At 39.6% G+C, this 19,770-nt stretch overlaps 1 protein-coding gene across 2 annotated transcripts in view; it reads right to left on the bottom strand.

Moving 5' to 3' along the window:
• Positions 1 to 5,235: 5,235 nt before the first annotated feature.
• Positions 5,236 to 19,770, bottom strand: part of LOC149023191 (2-oxoglutarate (2OG) and Fe(II)-dependent oxygenase superfamily protein) — a 32,982-nt gene continuing 18,447 nt past the window's right edge. Inside the window, exons 2-4 of one of the 2 annotated variants that reach the window (XM_089143747.1) lie at positions 18,156 to 18,677; positions 17,627 to 17,948; positions 5,236 to 5,915 (exon numbers count right to left, since the gene is read on the bottom strand). In XM_089143747.1, coding sequence (XP_088999873.1) covers positions 5,667 to 5,915; positions 17,627 to 17,948; positions 18,156 to 18,640 — 1,056 coding nt within the window. In that variant the 5' untranslated portion in view covers positions 18,641 to 18,677 and the 3' untranslated portion in view covers positions 5,236 to 5,666. The remainder of the gene's footprint in view (positions 5,916 to 17,626; positions 17,949 to 18,155; positions 18,678 to 19,770) is intronic. The other variant, XM_089143748.1, reaches the window with a different exon arrangement.

Here is a 19,770-nt window from a genome sequence, read left to right as displayed (position 1 = left end):
TGAAGATTAGTGGCTCTCAATTTCTAGAATTCATTCACCTTTGTGAAGTTAACAGTTCAAACCCTAAACACACTTTCTTTTCTTCCTTTCTCCATGATAATCCTATCTATAGTTAGTATTGACTAGACATCGAACAAAATCATATTTCATCAAATCACCAAATGAAAACCCCCAACATTTTCAAGCCATAGAACTCAAAAACTCACACCAGTGAAGGTTTTTCAAAAGTGATTTGCCAATGAACTCAAAAGGGAGAGGAAGAATCTGTAGTATTCCATTGTGAGCTTCTTAAGACTTTGTGGCAAACCCACACCCAATTTTTCAATTGAACTTTTGAGTTATATGGCAAATCTATAGTGTTCTATTGTGAAGGTTTTCTGGAGGCTAACTCATCGAACTGGGAGACAAAGAGCGATGAAGAATCTTATGTCGAAACAAAATTAACAAAAACCCAAAAAGAGTGTTGACGGGCTCAAAATACATGGATTTGTAACATTAACAATAGCCCATTAACTCTGATTCGGTTTCTGGCAATGGTAGGGGAGAAGCGGTGGTGGGGTTTCTGGCAAGATAAAGAAAGAAGAAGGGTGAAGGGATTTTCCCTTCAATCACCTGGGGAGTAAAATGAGAAGAAAGCTTAACTGAGGGTAATTTGGTCTTTTTACACCTAGAAGGGTATATGCATAGAAAAACACTTCGCTGAACTTTGGCCAAAATTCGCCAAAATTTCAGCCATTTCGGTGAGGAGTGAACCGAAATAGCCTCCGAAAAAAGAGTGTCAAAGCAACCTACAGGGGGTGAATAGGTTGCAAATACAAGATATATTGTAACTTTAAATGAAATTAAAATATTACAATCCGCCACAAGACAAAGGATTTTATAGTGGCTCGACTTTATAAATCTACGTCCACTCCTCTCTTGGTCTTAAGAAAGTATTCTGCTAGTAATTCTCTTTCAATACGATGGGCAGAGATCAAACCCTTACAATCTATGTTAAATAGGGCAAGAGCACCTGTTATAATCTTTGTTCTAGATAGCGTAAGAGTACCATTTACAATATTTGATTATCCTGAAACAAGAGCACCCTTAATCAATTCTGATCAACCTAAATTAGAATTGAACAACCACAATACAAGAGATGAATGATGTTACCTAACAAAGGGTGTGATACTTATTCCTTAATATAATAAAATAATTTAGAGGTGGGACCCTCAATGGGTCTTATAATTCCAACAAATATGTGTGGCAAAAAAGTATTAGTGCTTCCCCAATGTGAAGGTTATTTGGCTTTCATTCTTCGGCCCCCCACTATTGAATCCTGGGTCCGCCCCTGATGCATCTCTCAAATATGGTAAAGAAGGGGTATGAGTCAATTGAAATAATTGAGGGAGGGCGTTGTTTGCCGTCATGGAGGTTCTCTAGAATCAAACGACATTTTATGCAAGCTCAGAACATCAGTTGCAGGCAATTTGAAGAATATTCGTCGGGTCTAGCTCATGTGAGAGTTGTTGGTAGATGCTCAGATTGTGAATAACGACTGGAAATGCCCTTGGCATGCTGTGACATTATTGGAGGATGTTTTTTTTTTGGTAAACAGTACTTCATTCATTAAAGAAAGAAAAGTACAGACACACAGCTGCATGAAAACACAAGGTTCACACCGAACCAAGGAGCGAAAAGCGACCAAACTGTCATACATGCAATAGACAGGGTCATCCTAAGTAAGGGATGGGTCAAGCCCAATATACCCTTAGAAATAATGCTGCAACAAATACAACACCAAATAAGCACCGGCACCCACATAGGGAAACAAAATACACGCCTCAAAGGCGGACACTTAACACGCCTCAAGGGCGGACAGACAATACAAACAACACACCTCAAGGGCGGACACAAAACTCTTGCGGTTGTAGCTGTGGTAGCATAATCTAGGTGCGGTAAAATAATTTGTGCGTGGATTTATTAGCTGGGTTAGTTTCCATTTTCCAGAGTTTAAAATGGACCCAAGTTGCCTTCTTTTGATCTAGCCTAGTTACGTCTAGGAAGAGGCTCAAGGGAGAAGATTCTCACACATATAAATACATTGCATGTAATCTCCTCTTTATATTGAGTTTTTTTGAGTAAAAAAATAATATTTTATTGAGTTATATTATTGTATATAACCCAAGGGAGGCCTAAGTTATATTATCTATCTTCAAATAAAGAAGGGAATTTCAAGATCTTGTGTATCTTGCATTATTTATTAATATTAATAAAACTACTGACATTTTTTTTGGGTGCATAAAACTATTGAAATTATTATATCTACATTTATATACATGTTAATCATATCCTTTTAGTTAATGAGGTTGAGAGTATTTTTTGGAAAGAAAATGTAGCCACGTTTCTCTCTTGAGGGTATTTTTGGAAACAAAATATAATCATCTTTCTCTAGTTTGTGCTTTTATAATAGTTAGTCAATTTACATATGCATCATCATTATGAATTTTGGCAAAAAAATATTCAATATGAATTATTATTCAAAATACAACAAGAACATAGAAAAAACCTATATTTATCAGTATATCTTATAGCATTACAATGTAAAGTATCATGTGATCACTCAATATGTCGATTCACACATTTATGCATATAACTTGAAATATATGAAGAAATACTTCATCAATCATAAGTAATCATGATTTACACCCACTTATGTTTCATCTCTCTTATTCTGTCTACTTGTTGTATATTTTCTCTTTTTTTGTGGGTCTTCATAGTCGGATTCACATCCTCTGTAATTCATTTTCCTACAATTCTCTGTAATTCCCTCACAGGATTGTGCCATGTGGCATTTATGTAATCTAACGGTTATCCAATTTGAAATAAATTTGAATTTTATTTAAACCCAACCATAAATTTGAATTTTATTTAAACTCTAGTTTGTTGGGTAACCGTTGAATTATTTAAATGCCACATGGCACAATCTTATGAGGGAATTATAGGGAATTGTAGGGAAATAAATTACAGAGGATGTGGATCCCTTCACAGTCTGGGTTGTTCAAGTCCTGAATACACACCTATAAAGGATAATCATTAATCACAATTAACTCCAAAGGGTGGTTCAGTTGGTAAAAGACCAACGCTTCCACATAGGAGGTCAGAGTTCAAATCCCCTCAGGGCGAGGGGCGAAGCCCTTTTCTTTATTAATTATATAAATTCTCTTATGAGAATGCAGTTAGAACATTAATCATTGTTATCATGGATGCACCACTGCTTGCTAGTGATCGGTATTTCGTTGTAGTAGAGCAACTCTTTGTTGGAACTCCCATTACAAGCAGGTGTCGCGTATGAATTAAATAACTTTAAGAGGGATGTTAAGAAATTGCTTTTGCACTTTTACCCCCAACAAAGGTCTTCTGCTGGAATTTTGTTTGCGGCGGCTACGCGAATATCATCCGTGGAGCGCAGGAAGATGCCACATGTTTTATTAAGATCCAACGGCCACAAATAAACCACGAGTATGATTGTAATATGAGGAGTATTTTACGCTTTGGTACCAATGGTGGATTAGTAGAGCGGTTAAAAAGCCCAACCTCCCACGGGGAAGTCCTGGGTTCGCACCCATCCGGCGGTACCTATATTAGTAATATTCCTCCCTCCCCCTATATATAAACTCTTCAGATTCTTCAAAAAAAAAAAAAAAAAAAAAAAAAGAAAGAGGCTACTTGATGAGGAATTAGAGAAGCGAAGCAAGAGATAACATGGCACCAAAAGAGTCGAGTTACTTGGCTCCAGCAAGAAGATCGTAATACTAAAGCAAATTGACATCTTGAATGATAATTGGGTTGCTTCCTTACCTGGTTTTAAAGTTCAGACAGTAAAGCCAGCAGATTGTGAGATAACTAAGGTTCATCACTTGATTGATGCAGAATCTAGGACGTGGATTAAGTCTATACTAACAGCTCTTCACCCCATTTGAAGTGTAGGCCATACTCCATATACAGTTGTCTTTGTTTCCTAAGGAAGATAGACTTGTCTAGAAGGGGGGGTGTGGGGGAGGATAAGAATGGTATTTTTTAAGCTCTTAACATCATCTATGTAATCAGCGGAGGGAGTTAGAATGTGGAGCAGCCACTACTTCAGGTGTTCCTCCTTATGCAACTATCCCTCGGGTGATATGGAAGTCAATCTGGAATGGGAATACTGCACCAAAAGTTTTTAAAAAAATTATGCAGAAGGTGTGTGCAGGTGGTTGGGCCACCGGTGCTAATCTAATGAGAAGAAGAGTGGATATGGATCCTTATTGTGGAGATCTGATCGAAACCGAAGAACACATTTTCGTAAAATGCCCGTTTACAAGAGTTGTCTAGCTTGCTTCCCCTCTCTCAGTCAATCTTCCTAACAACCCAGAGGTGTCTGTGGCTGAATGTCTGAAGGGATTCAAAGATGCCTGATGCATAAGGACAAGGAGTTTGGGAGAGAAGTGGTTAATCAGACCTCCTATATGTTGCTACCTATGGAGGGCTAGAAATGAGTCCAGGCTGGCTCAAAAGCATTCTAGTCCATTGACAGTGGTTCAGTTGGCTTCGGCTGCTTTTCATGAATTTTGGTTTGCGAATCAACCTGTAGTAAGGGTACCTCAACAGCAGCAGTGCTCAGTTGAGGAACAAGGGCTATGGAATACCCTTCCTGTGTTGGGTTACTCTTAATCGTGATGCCTCACTCCACCAGTCACAGAATACCTTTTAAGACTGGTATTGGTTTTGTGAATAAGGGTAGCAACTCTGAAATCCTGGGAGCATTTTCAGATCCTATTTTCTTGTCTACTGTTTTACAAGGGAAGGAGATTGCTATTAAAAGTGGACTGCTTCAAGCCTTGGCTGATATTCATGAAAAAATCACTGTGGAGTCAGATAACCAGAAATTAATCAAGGCTATACATGATCAACCTTTCTGATCCCTGTGGAGATTAAACCGATTGTTGACGATTTCAGGCATCTACCGTGATACTTTGTAGACTGCCATTTTGCTTTTGTTTCTAGCCAATTCAACCAAATTGCTGATAGCCTAGCATGTACAGCCCAGTCATTAGAGTGTACGCCCCCAGTGGCCTGTAAACCACCCTTGAATTCTTGGTCTTGTAACAAGGATTCTGAGGTTTTAAATTACTCAATTGAATAAATGCAGTTTGTGCACCAAAAACAAAAGAAGGGGGGGGGGGTAGAGGCAAGTTTGACTCGGGGTAAGCTTCACCAAGAAGTAATAGTTCCAAAGAAAAAAACAATTAATTATAATATCTAGAATGCATTTTCATAGCAGAAGAATCTAATGAAAGCCTAATCTTTTGAGTCTTACTCAACTGGTTAATCAAGATCGTAAAAGTCACGGTCTTACAAGGCCCAAAAAAAACAAAGGCGGCAAAAGAGTAGGGAACCATTGTTACCTTAATTAGGTCAAAACGATTCATCTTGATTGCCTAAACCTACTAACACTATGCGTTATTGTCATTATTTCTGATTTCATCTCCATTGCAATTAGATAGATAGGAAAGCTATTCTCATCTAGCGTTGAAGTCGAACATAAACACATGATTGAGAGTGAGGCTACCTAGGGTAGATGCATTCAATATCCAACACTGATGGAACTTCCATATTATTAGAGAGTGGATGTGGTAGATGAATTTCTAATGGGGAATTATAAGTGCGTCAATGTTTCGTTTGCCATCTGGGCCTCTGGTGTACCATGAGGAAACATAGTCTCCATAGACAACCTCTCGATATTGAGGGAGTGACGATTTGATAAGCTCCACAAGTGGGGATATCTTAGTTGTCTTAGCAGGGTCATGAAAGGTTGCAACCGACAGCCGGTTATTCTTTGCATTGGTGATAGCCCGATGTACAGCGCTTCTATACCTCCCATTGCTTAAGATCTGCTGTGAAACCATCAAGAAATTAAAGGCATTCAAGGTTTTCAGCACACTTCTAGCAAGAACAAGCATGATAACCAACATTACGAAAATAAATCTTCCATAGACACAAATACTATTACCTTGGCCCATAATGAAGATAGTAAATCTTCCATACACACCTACCAGTACAATAATTTAGTGCAATGCCCAAATAACATTCACATTACAGAGTTTAATGTAGGGGTCTGTAGGGGAAGTTTTATACTACAATATCTCAATCCTAGACAGCTTTTTCTTTTCCCCAGAATTGTTCCCACTGAATCAAACTGACATGCTCTTCCACCAAGAAAAAGAAACGAATGTAAGTTATGTAATCCATGAAATGACCTATGCCAAACATCTTTAGAGAAAACGTATAAAGGGCAAAAGGGTTAAGAAACCCCAGCTTCAGGATTTTGTCGGATTAGCACCAGGTGCAGTCTCAAGAGGGGTCTATTAGATGTGAGGGCTTATTTAGGTGATGCATGGTAATATTCAAAAAGCATGCTTCTGGTGGCACGAACCAGGCTTCTAGCAGTGGCAATCTTTTGAGCCCCATTGGTTGGTGCTTCTTCAATGAAGAAACACGTTGTTAAGGGCATGCAGAACATAACAAAGCCTCACTTCACATAAGTCTCTGGTTCTCTAGACTCTCTCCGTCATCCCTCTTTCAACTCTTGTCCAACTCTAATAAGCTTGAAGTCCAACTATTGCTTTCGCTTCATCTTTCATGATTTCTAGCTAGCAAGAACTATGAAGGATGTAGATTATTTGGGTCTTGGCCATGGGAGGTGAACTGGAACAGATCTGAAACTCATATTATCAGATCTGAATCTTCTATCTGCTGGTATGCCCCTTCAGCAGATCTACTAAGGGCTAAGAGGACTTGTTCCAAGCAAAAGAGAAACCCAAGGTTCCTTCACAGTCTCTGAGACCTCCCAGTCCATGAACAAGTCCAACACCAAGTGGAGGGCCAAGGGAGCCACCTAGGGTTGCTATCTAGCACCTAGAGTTGCTGCCCAATTGCTTTGTTTTCAATATTTAATTGCTATTCTAATCTACTTGATAGGTCAGGGGAAGAATTGCAAATTCAGCCCATATGAGTGGTACAATTGGTATGTAATTTCTTTTAAGATCATGTTTTTAATTAGGAGTTTTAAGTCATTCCTTGAACAGGTCAAATAGTAAGACCTAGTAATAGTTCAGTTCAAGTGATATAGTAGTGGTTGAGTTCAAGTAGTAATAGGGTTGGGAATACAAATCCAATTAGGAAACCCAGCTCCTAGGTTGTATAAATACACCCCTCGATGGTGAGAGAAGTTCTGAATATTGATTAATAAAGCTTCCATTCAAGCACCTTGTGTGTGTTTTAGAGAATCTTTCAATTAGTTTGAGGATTCAAGTAGTAGAAGTTCCAATTCTGCCTAATGAGAAGCACTTTGTGCGTGTTCTATCAATAGGTTTGAAGATCAAGCCCTAGGAAGATTCTAAGTGAAAGTACAGCTCAGATCCTAGGAAGTGGCTTTAGAAGATAGCTTTCAACCACCATCCACAGCAGAATTCCAGCTTCAGCTAACCTCCATTCAAGGTCCTAAAACAGGTATTACTGGAAGCTCTCATTAACCCCATTCTGCAACAGCTTAATTTTCTGTTCTAAACCCTAGGGACCAGGTCATCTAAACCCCAAGAACCAGTTCACACTTTCTTTCTCCCACCTAAATGGCTCCCTAATAATTCTGCCATAGATCCCTAACGTGTCCCTTGTTCAGCCCCATATTTAACCAAAAACACACCATCATACCTCTCACCTTCAATCCCAATTTCAGCCAAATAAACCAGCCAAACAATAGATCTGCCCATTCTTGTTTTATCACCCTATTATCCCACCAAAATCAAGAAACCTAAAACCCCAAATACACTGATCCATAATCATTGACACTTGAAGAGATTATCCTAGATAATTAACTCTAAATTCCTCAAGTTTATCCCATTCCCTAAGTTCTCATTCAATATCTCAAATCTACCCCCTCTCAACCAAAGACTCAACACACCAAACTTGACCACTAATTGTTCCATTAAACAAACCAAACCCAACTGAGGGAATTCAAAAATGTTTATTAGGAACCAATTGGGGAACCACTTATTAAAACCACCCTAACTGAAACCCTAGGTTTGTAGCTGGAATACAAGTCTAGCCCTAGAGATCTTGGAAGCAAAAGCCATCTTCGAGTAAGGCTGCATGACAGTGGTATCAGAGCCATGGCTGGACTTCACATTCAAGGACTTTGCTGAAGAATTCAAGAAGACATTATTGACATCGAGGACTCAAACCTAGCTGCAAGCATCACAACCCAGGAATCAACAACCAATTGGAGTTCAATGGACTCAGAACCACAATATAGAGACTGCAAGAATCCTTCAGAGGTAACGACCAACTCCCCCCCCCCAACCCAAAAAAAAGCCGAATTCCATTACATCACAAATTCACATTCTTGGAAGAATGCAAATGGAATCAGCTCCCCATGGCAAGTACAATGCCCATAGAGATGATAGAGATGTCATACACCTTCAGTTTGACAACCCTATGCAGGAAAAAGATAACAGTGATAGAGGTACAAGGGACAAACAAGTAGATAGAGGCACCTTTTGAAATAGAGACACCGCCTTTCCTCAAAGGTTTGAAGAACACATGAGGAGCTATTTCACAGGTGGCAATAACTACAGAGGTCAAGCAGACTCCACAAAGTAAAGCTTGATGCAAAGGAGTTTGACGGTGACAGAGATCCTCAGGTATTTTACAATTGGATTGCCTCCCTTGATGCTTACTTCATTTGATATGACTTACTAAAAGACAGGAAGCTGAAGTTGTTTAAACCAAGCTAACAGCTCTAGCCAGAGAATGGGGGGATGAAGATAGAAGAAGCCCTGTAATACCATGGCAGGGAACCCATCAACTGAGATGAAAGAAGACATAAGCATAAAGTACTTACTCAAACACTACAAAACACAAATTCAAGAGCAGCAATGTTGAAGAATTAGCGGATGAGTTGTGGTTAGGGGTGAAATGCCACTTGAACCCAAAGCTACCTGGTTCTCCCCCAATCCCTAAAGCAAGAACCATGACTACAGTAAAATACACATATACAGAAGTTCTATGGCCTTTCTTGCAGAACAGGTATCCATGAAAATGAGCTATACCTAATGACCCAATTTAGACTTGGACTGAGGAATGACATCACAACAGATAGAAGACACGTGGTAGATGTGCATGAAATGAGAGATCCGTATGAAAAGGCCCCAAAAGCTGAAATCACAGTCAAACAAATGTGGTCTGATTTGAGAAGAACAACCTACACCAACCTAGACCCCCTGCCACCGCCACCACCACCAACAACACTACACAAAACCTTGGGTTTTCCAGGGCTGACTGCAAAGGAAAAGCCCCCACGACCAGAAACAACCAACACTATCTGTGCAGGGAAAAAGGGCACTTTGAAATGACCAATAAGAAAAGAGTAAGTGCTGTCACAGGTGGACCAGAAGATGACTCAGTAGGGAACCTCATTGCTGATGAAGTTCAGAAGAACCAACAACTATGGTTCAGAAGGAAATTACATTGCGGCCCATGTAGTCACCAAAGTCCTAGTTGCTAAAACGCAAGACTATCGGAGAAGAGACAGTATCTTCCACACCAGAATGAAGACCAGTAATAGAATATATTGGTAGCTGTGTAAATGTATAAGAAGCTTTTGTAAAGAAGTCAAGACTTAAAGACTACTAGCACCCCAAACCCTATATAGTAACAAAATAGAGGTAATTAGGAAATGTCTGGTACCCTGACGAGCACATTTCTGTGTAAAATCTTAGGACATAAAGCATGCATTTTACACACTTAGAGTGGAGCTACCTTGGGTTTTATGCTGGTTTTGCAGATTTTATGATTTTTTAGGACTTGAGCGAATATTTGGAGTTTTGGGTATGAAACGTGAGATTTTACACGTCAAGAGGTCCGTTCAAATTCTCAAGTGCGGAAATGGGCCTGATTCGGAGCATGATGGGCTAGAGATCCAATTATGGGCCAACTCCAAAATATCTTGTAAAATTAGATTAGAATTTTTATTTTATTTTTCTTTATTGTAATTGAAAAATATATGGGGCCCACAAGTAGTCAAAGATTAGAATTTTCTATTTTTTTAATAGATTTTCTAGATGATTTTATTTTATTGGATTTTTATTTATTTCTCTAATTAATTTTCTCTAATTATATGGGGCTGAGAGGATGGAAGAAATAGACCGGTGATCAACTTTGGAGAAAATCATAAAATCATCAGCAAAAGCGAGATGGGTGGGATTTAGAGATTTACATTTGGGGATGGGAGAAATGAGGAGCTGGTCCATGTTGGGTTGGAGGATGCGAGAGAGGGCCTTCAAAGCCAAGGAGAAGAGATAAGGGGATAGGGGGCAACCTTGGCAAATACCAACACGAGAGGAGAAGAATCCAACCAGGGACCCATTGGTGATAATGGAGAAACGGGGGGTGGAGATACACGTTTCAATCTAGTGGATGAAGGGAGGAGGGAAACCCATGGAGAGGACATTACTGATAAAGTCCCAGCGAATGGAATCAAAAGCTTTATGGAGATCTATTTTGAAAAGAGCGGCCGGAGAATGAGAGGATCTATCAAAACCACAAACAATTTCCACACAGAGAAGGATATTGTCCGATATACTACGGCCAGAGATGAAAGCAGATTGATTCGGGCTCACAAGGGAAGGACCTTTTTGAGCTTATTCGCTAGGACTTCGGAGATGAACTTGTAGAGGAGATTGCAGAGGGAGATAAGGCAAAAATCAGAGAGAGGAGGCTCAATGCTTCTTAGGAATGAGACAGATGAAAGTTTGATTGATGAAGGAGAGCTGGGAAGGATTAAAAAAGAAATTGCGTATGGCATAAACAAGTTCGTGCTCAAGAAAATCCCAGGAGGCAAGGAAGAAACCCATACTAAAACCGTCCGGGCCAAAGGCACGATCGGGCTTATGGGAACGGATGGCTAAGATGATCTCTTCATGGGAAGGGATAGCACAAAGAGAGGGAAAAGAAGAAGGATCAATGAATTTGTTAATAGGTTGGGGGGGAGAGGAGAACAGAGAGGAAGAGTAGAAGGGGAAAGAAGATTGGGAAGAAGGAGATGACCTCAGCCTTGATGCTAGGGGGGTCAGAGATCCAAGTACCATTACCAGTGAGAAGGGTAAGGATGGAGTTGAAATTGTTGCGAGCTTTGAGGGATCTGTGAAAGTAGGAAGTGTTAGAATCTCCAAGATCAAGCCACTTGATTCTAGCTTTCTGGCGGAGAAAACTTTCTTCAAGGGAGAGAAGAGAGGAGATATCAGAGGAGAGGGATTTTTCCTGATCAGCAAGAGAGGGGTTGGAAGGGTCACTCTAGAGGAGAGATTGGGTTCATTGAAGGTCTGAGCGACAGAAGTGGAAGTTTTTGAGATCTAAGTTTCTTCTTTACATTAAGGTCTCATGATTAGTAAATCAGGTGACACACTTCTACTTTCGGAGAGCACATGTAACATGCATTGCACCTTGGTGGTAGCAAAGACATTCTTGTAGTCTCACCACTTCTATGGTTGACAACTCTATTTTATGGGTTTTAAGCTCAAGTGGTAGAGCACTTGGAAGGCCTTAGCTATTACAAGAAAACCTCTGCTGGTTCATGAATCTTTCTCTTCCTTTCTCCTTCTATCCTGTTATTATTTTAGTCTCTGATTTACACGGTAACAGAGCTGGACAGCTGGGAACGGATACAAAGCCCAACAGCTTTAATGTAAGACACCAAACCCAAGGCAACAGTTCCAAGTATGCTGTTCAAGCACCATCATGTCAGTAGGAAACTTGGGCACAGAAACAATTTTCAGAAATCCAAAGGCTATGATTCTAGCCACACCAGCATATTCTGGTGGTACATTGAGAACAGGTGCTGAAAATCTCAGCAACATCTGATGGTGTAATGAGATGATATGGCAGAGGTCCCCAAATTACTATGGATCTGCAGGCCAAATAAACAGTGGAATGCTCTCATGCATGGATCAAAGGTGCCACCTATAGTGATGAAGACTTGCTGCAAGATTGGTTTTAATCTGATGAGACTTACCGAAGTGGCATGAAAATAGAAGGTTGGGAGGTATGGTTGAAACAACTGGAGTCTTCCAACTCAACATAATCTTGCATGATGGAGGTATAAGGGTCAGAAGCTACTGCAGTAAATGAAGCTTCTAGGCAGCAGTAGCATAGCTTTGGCTTGAGATTGGATGGTAGCAGCAACCTTTGAATCATATACATGGTCCTTTCAGCAGCTTCAGGAATCAGTAATCAACAAATGTCATTGCCAGCAGTGTTGGTCTTCAATTAGTCTTTTAGATGTTGTAAAAGTTAGTCACAGATGCAGCACAAGGGAAGTTCAACTTCAAGAAAGGTGTAGGGTAATGTACTATCCCAGCAGTTGAACATTGATCACTCCATCAGCAATATTACATGGCATGCTATTTCAGTATTTCTAATAGTCTAATCGTCTATAACAATGAAAAGGCCTCTTCATAGCTTGGCACAAGCTTCACAAGGAACAGAAACCTTCTAAAATTGAAAATAGAAACTTAAAGAAATAACAACCTAATGAAAATACCAGACTCCCAAAAAAAAAACAGAACCCTAATGAAAATAGTAACTAGGCTTCACATTCAGCAAGTAACTAATACTAAAATAGAAACTAAACATAGCTTCTAAATCTCCCAAGAATACAATACTAACATAATCTGATGACCCATGGATATTCTAGGAATTTTCCCATTAAGCCAAATATGAGCGATGAAACTGTTCATCTGAACAATGATTTGGCCTCCCCTCTTCATGTTTGTTACTACTGCAGCACTCCAAGTTGACTGGTCTAAATGGTGAGGCAACAGCGCTTTTTAGCAGGACCAGCTGGCTGGTTCTAGTTGGCCTCCAATGCTGGTTCAAATTATTCCACCTCTGTGACAACCCCAGTTTCTACGGCCAGGTGGGGCCCACATCACCAGAACCCTACCAGGGCACATGGCCGTCCACTTTACTAGTTAAACCTATCATCAGAGTATTAATATAACAATACTGAAACATGGGCATACAGGAGGAAATTCAAAGCAACTTAACTGATGGCACATGTCCTACTCTTTCACCATATATGTACAAGTGTTAAAAATCCTAGCTTAAATTATGACTGTCCCCATACTTTCCTTTGAACCAGATATGCACATACATCAAAAGATAAGTTTTATATCCAACTGGACTAAACAAGAGATCACCACCTTCTTGTCGACTCCATTGCCTTCATCCTGGACTAGGGCATCTATTGACATTAAAATTAATGAGCTTCCCAAGCCCAATAAGCAACATGCACAACGATGCAAGCAACATGGTGTATTAAACAAGTGACTCACTTCATTTTTCTTTAAAATAACAATTTCAATTCAACTTTATCAAGAAAAACTGCCCAATAAGCAACATGCACAACGATGCAAGCAACATGGTGTATTAAACAAGTGACTCACTTCATTTTTCTTTAAAATAACAATTTCAATTCAACTTTATCGTCAAAATAGTTTTTCTTTTCAATTCATTTACCTTGATTTTTTTGAAGAAGACCCTCCCAAGAAGACTACAACTTAGTTTCCCTCAAAACTCTGATTTCATTACTCAATCAGCGTGCCTTACGATGAGGTAGGATGGGCTATATATAGCCTTACAATTAGAGGGAAAAGAATTACTCAATCTCTAAAACTTATCTTAACTCAAATAGGGAACCCTTTATAGACTAAGGTCCCCTTTACAACTCAATAAAAACAACCACAAATAAAAGAAAGTAATATGCAAAATAACCACTAATTATCCAAAAGGAACCTTAATTTAAAATAAATTCCAATTGGGACTTCAACTCTAATTGAAACTCTCAATACTAACTTAATTATAGAAATAAAATTAGATACGGACTCCCAAAATTAACAATCAAAAGAAATGGGAAATTGACCAAAGTACCCCTAGCAGGGTTTAGCCAGCCCCACTAGGTGCACCACTTTGGCTTGGTCTAGGGGCCAAATGACCGGTTCGGCAAGGGGGAGGTTGCTTGCTTACATCAATTCTCCCCTCTTGAAAACATTCATCTCTAATGAATGGGGTACCTCTTCAGCCCAAGAAACTAGGGTATTCTACAATAAAAATGATCCTAAGCGAACTAAGACACTATAAGGGAGAAGGGGAGAGGTTTGCACGGCACATAATTGACGTCACACTTAGAGGACACTGCAAACAAGATTACAAGTAATGTTAAATATCTAAAGACTCAAGATAACAATTTTGGAATCCATATATGATCGACCCACGCTACTGGGCAAGGGGGTTAGGGGCATTACATCCAAAGAAATAAAAATTCCAGCAAACCGTAATGTGATCAACTTTATTATAGGTGCAAGTTCACACAATGTAAAAAGACAAAAGAAAAACTCAAACCAACATGTAACCAAGCACCAAACAGGATCTAAAGAACAGAAAATAAACAAAGCAGCAGTCTAAGAAGTAAATGCAGCAGCGGAAGTAACTATAAAAGGATGGAAAGGATGGAGAAAAACTCTGGCAGAAAGGGTACTGCCATAGGGATAAAGAGAAGAAGAGAGAAATAAAACAGATGGTGAACAGAAACTAACAATAGAAAGAATGGGCTGCCATGAGGTTATGGAGAAGAAGCAGGAGTAAGAAAGAAGAGGCAAGAAAATTATTCAGCAGAAAAAATAGAGGCTGCCAAAGGGTCGGAGAATAAAGGGAAAATAAGAAACAATAGAAGAAATTTTCTGCAAAAAACAGAACAGGCGTGAGGAGGTTCAGGAGAAGATGAGGAAATTTTCAAACGTAAGAAAACAAGGCTTTTTTGAGAAAAGAAGAGTAGGACAAGATAGAGGAAAGAATTGAGGAATTTTCTAGACAAGAAACCAAAGCAGGAGAGAACTGACATGTGGAAGAAGAAGGAAGAAGGCTCCACGTCAGAGAGACAAGAGAGACTAGCAGAAGTTCTTCAAGTTGCCGCTGGTTTTTCATTTTCTTTCTCTAATTCTTTGTAATCATGCAATGTTGGTGGTTTCCCAATTTAAAGGGGAAAAAAACAAGAAGATAAATCAACTTCCTAAAATAATCCAAATATAATAAAATAAAAAAACAGACTAAAATTCTACAACTCCCAGATATGAAGGGGGGGGGAAAAAACTTAAAACTACCCTTACAAAAATGACCCAATAAATACTAATACTAATATGTAAAATAAATGTGGTCTGCACCGCAGTCCTAAGGATCCAGATGACCCTTTCTAGTAGTCAAACAAAGGTTTAGTCACCTCAGCCTCTAGTAGTAAAAAGTAGTGGACGGGTGTGGTGTGATGTCGCCATCAGTCTCTCCTCAAAATCATACCTATCATCTATAGGGTTGTGATCCCTTGAGTCTCTGGCATGACCATTCTTGTGTCTGGAAGCTCTTAGGGGGTAGGGTTCTCCTTTAACTTCATTCTTGTACCTCTCAGCTCCACTAGTTTCTTCACGACGGGGTACATATTGAGAGTTGAGGCATGGGGTTAAGTTTGGGCAGATTAAGGTTCTACGAAAATCATAGGTATAACTTAGGATTGAACAATATATGGGATGGTTTTGGGACAATAGGGTTTTAACAAGATCACCATGGCTAGTTTGGGATGATTAGGGTTTTAACCAAGAAGCATGGGATGTGTTCAGTGATACCCAAACTTACCCTAGGATGACCAGGGAAGTCCCCGGTTGAGTATGGGATGGTTGAGGGAAGCTATAGGTTGGTATTTGGTCGGAAAACGGATTCTAAAGAAGGTTTCTACAAATCTTGGATGGATATTGATAAGGTTTCTTGAATCTTGGCTCTCTTCTTGATCTTTCTTTTCTCTCATTCTTTTCTTTCTTTTCTGTTCTACGATTGTCACAAGATCCAAAAGGGAAAAGGGGGGAGAAAGAGAAGGGGAAGGGGTGCTGCAGGGTTGGGAATGGGTGGGGGTGAGTTTCTAAGGTTACCGCAAGGATGGGGGAGGATTTCTTGGTTGCCACAACGGGTGGGGGAGGGTTCTTGGTAGGCTGCAATAGGAGGAGAGGTGTGGTGAGTGGGGTGGTGGGTTGGGGGAGAGAGGGGAAGGTTGGAAGGGGAGCTGCGGGGCTGTACTTACTGGTCTAGGGCTTTGATGCTGCTGTTGCTGTTGAGTTGCTGTTGAGATGGACCGACCTTGCTGAATCTTAAAGAAGATGAATTCAAAATCTGCCGTGGCCCTCCAACAAGACCGTGACTTAATTTCCCTCAAAACTCTGATTTCTTTATCCAATTCAACGTGCCTTACAATGAGACAGAGTGGACCATATATAGCCTTACAAGCGGAGGGAAAAGAATGAGACCCAATCTTGGAAACATTACTTGATTCAAGTAAGGAATCCTTTACAAGCTAGAGTCCCCTTTACAACTCAATAAATAAGAACCACAAATAAAATAAAGTAATTTGCAGAATAACCACTAATTATCTAAGAAGAATCTTAATTTAAAATAGATTCCAGTTGGGACTCACAATACTAACTCAATTAAAGAAATCAAATTAGGTAAGGACTCCCGAAAAGTAAAAACAAAATTTAATGGAGTAAAATAATAATCAAAATAAGTGGGAAATAGACCAAAAACCCCTAGTAGGGTTCAGCCAGCCCACTGGGTATGCCACTTTGGCATGAGTCTAGGGCCCAAATGACTGGTTCAGCTAGGGAGGGTCCTCCTTACATCACCTAGTTTTAGGGAAATATTGTACACCTCCAAACCCTAAAACCTAGGTTACATAACTAACTCTGATATTATGTTGAGAATAGAAAAACAGGAAAATGGCTTGTAACTCTCAGGTCAAAGCCTCTCTTTGCCTATAATAATGTTAGGAACATTCTAAAGTAGGCGCAGGACCGAAATACCTTATGACAAAATTACCAAACCCATATTACAGGGAGACCCTACATAAGATAAAACATAGTCAGTTGTACAAAAAAGGTTTCTGCATCTACATATGAAGGCACTAGGAAACATTTTCATGCTAGGATTTGACTAGTAGTCATGGTCTAAGAGTGCCAAAGGTCAAATCAAAGTAGGTAATACATACTACAACAAAAGGTATTGCCAAATTAAACCAAACAATTCAAGATCATTATGTAATGATATTAGCAGGTATCACAATAACAAAATGAATATGTATTGTCCAATTAGTTTGGCACAAATAAACACCTCAATTATCTAGCAGCATAGAAAGAATCCTGAGTAATTAACTTTTGAATGACCAACTTGAAAATTTGTAATAAAGTTAATATGAGTTTTTCAAAAATATATTAAAAGAAGAAGAATAAAGAAGGGGGCGTACTCAGTGCAAAAGGCTCCAGCCAATGTGGGGTTCGGGAGGGTCTTAATGAATGCAGTCTTACCTTGCTTTTACAGAGAGGCTGTTTAGACCTGAACGCATAACCACTTGAACTCAATGGAGCAACATCTATTGTTGCACTAAGGACACCCTCAACTAAGTTAATTAGGGTATAGGATACCATATGGAAACTTCCCGTCAAGCAAATAAAGAATATACCTCTGTCTGGTCAGCCAAAAGGACAACGACAGCATCAGATAAAGGTGGTACAGTAAACCACTGGCCATCCTTCAATACCTGAAGACCAGCAACATCATCTTGTATCAGAAGCGTAATGGCACCCATGTCAGAATGGGCCTGCAAACCTAGTGTAAGCTCTGGCTGGGGGCAGCTTGGATAAAAGCTGACCGTGATGTTCTGGTAGATTTCCCCCACTGCCTCTTCCATACGTGAGGCTGACAGACCAAGACTTTCAGAGATCAAACTCAAGAGTTTATGGGCTAGTGTCACCATGTGATCACTAAACTCCACTACAGATTCTCTGCAACATTAAATCCACACCAATATTCATTAAACATCACATACAATAGAGAGAATCCAGAATTAAAACTAACCAAATAATTCATAAAATGACTATTCTCTTCAGTTATGGACCAGGCTTTTACAGGATCTTTTGCGGTTAACCTTCCCACTTAGATACAAGAGCGAGCAAAAAAAGTATGAGAAATAACAGAGATGACCACCAAACCTGTAATTAGGGTGAGAATCTGGCCACCGTATTGGATTACGTCGAGATAACGGAAGCGTATGGTGATCAAAGTAAACCCTCCAGTCCAGAACACTGTCCTCTTTCATCAACATTTTGTTGCCATAACCCTCCGAAGCAGCAGAGTTTGGATCACATCTGTACTTAACCCTCTTCTCCTCTGAAAACTCTTTAAAAAATGAAAGTCCTGTACTCCTCATGCAGTCAAGCAAATGCTTTGGAACACCATGATTAATCACCTGGAAAGCCCCCCATTCACCACAAGCACAGGAAAGCTCCTTGCGCACATTGCAAGATTCTCTGGCCTCAAAGTTATAGAGATCAACCACAGGGATGCTTGAATCTAAACTTACATGACAGGATCCAGGTTGGCTTTCAGGTGGTTGTAAGTATTGAGATGGAACATTAACAATACCAGCTCGTGAAATAGTTTGAACAGAAAAAGGCACTCCACCGGCAACTTCCATGAGAGATTGTGTGGTTAAGGAATTGACAAGCAAAAATCTGCATCCGTAAACATGGTTTAGTAAGGATATCATCAAGTCAATCAGATGGTAGGTCCTAGATCACATGTTTCATCCTGCAATTCATATCACCAGTGTGTACTGGCCAAGTGCTCAGTTGCTGAACCCTTGGTCACAGGTTCAAATCATAAAAACAGGAAAAGGCTGCACAGACTTGACTTTCCCCAGACCCTGCTAAAGACAGCAGCAGCCTTGCACACTGGGTATAGCCTTTCAAGCATGCAGCCTGTATATTAAGATAGTGAAAGTTTGTTTGCACTTTGGAGTTTGGACCACTTTTCTTTTTTTCTTTTTCTTTTTTTAGATTGTACTTTTTTTAAATGTATGTGGGGTTTGCTTTTGAATGGTGTTCTAATTTTTAAGTTAAAATCTCGTTCCAAAAATAAAATGTCTCCCCATTCCATAGTTAGAAATACTGATCTGATTTAAGGAATACAAAAATCAAATGAATGGAATCAAGCTTCTAAAAATATTAGGTTAAAGTTAACTTTATTGTAGGTAGACAATAGGACAGAGAACAGAAACCAATGGAAGGAATGCATGGTTCTTAAAACTTTGAGCATTAGAGATACTTGCAGAAATTTCTTCATATAAAATCCAATGGAAAAAATGGAATATAATTGGGCAGCTGCATCCTATCCATGAATTATACACATCTGAAACTTAAGAGAGGATCAGGCGTGCCTTTCTCTGCTGAAAGATCGTTGAGGAGCAAGGTTTAAATACAGTTGAGTGGATTCACATGAAGATACGGCAATTTGCCTGGATCGTCATCTGTATTGTATCAGTAGGGTGATTTCAATAGATGTATCATTTCATATCGGATTGGAGATACACAGGATGTGCATGGAAATAGTCAAGATGCACAACAAAAGAGGTGATCACGATATTGGAGATACACAGGATGTGCATGGAAATAGTCAAGATGCACAGCAAAAGAGGTGATCATTCCTTATCAAACGTTTATTCAGAAATGAAATCCAAATAATTTGGGGGGAAAATCCAAATAAAGTTATTTAAAAGCCCTCTTGTTAAGTTCCCGATTAGCAGACCTCCATTAAACTCCAGAAAAC

Source organism: Hakea prostrata, chromosome 2, assembly GCF_041222555.1.
Source record: "Hakea prostrata isolate BN-2017 chromosome 2, UWA_Hpros_2, whole genome shotgun sequence".
In the NCBI taxonomy this organism is placed as follows: domain Eukaryota; kingdom Viridiplantae; phylum Streptophyta; class Magnoliopsida; order Proteales; family Proteaceae; genus Hakea; species Hakea prostrata.
The sequence above is the reverse complement of the archived record's forward strand: the minus strand, read 5'-3'. Positions and strand labels throughout refer to the sequence as shown.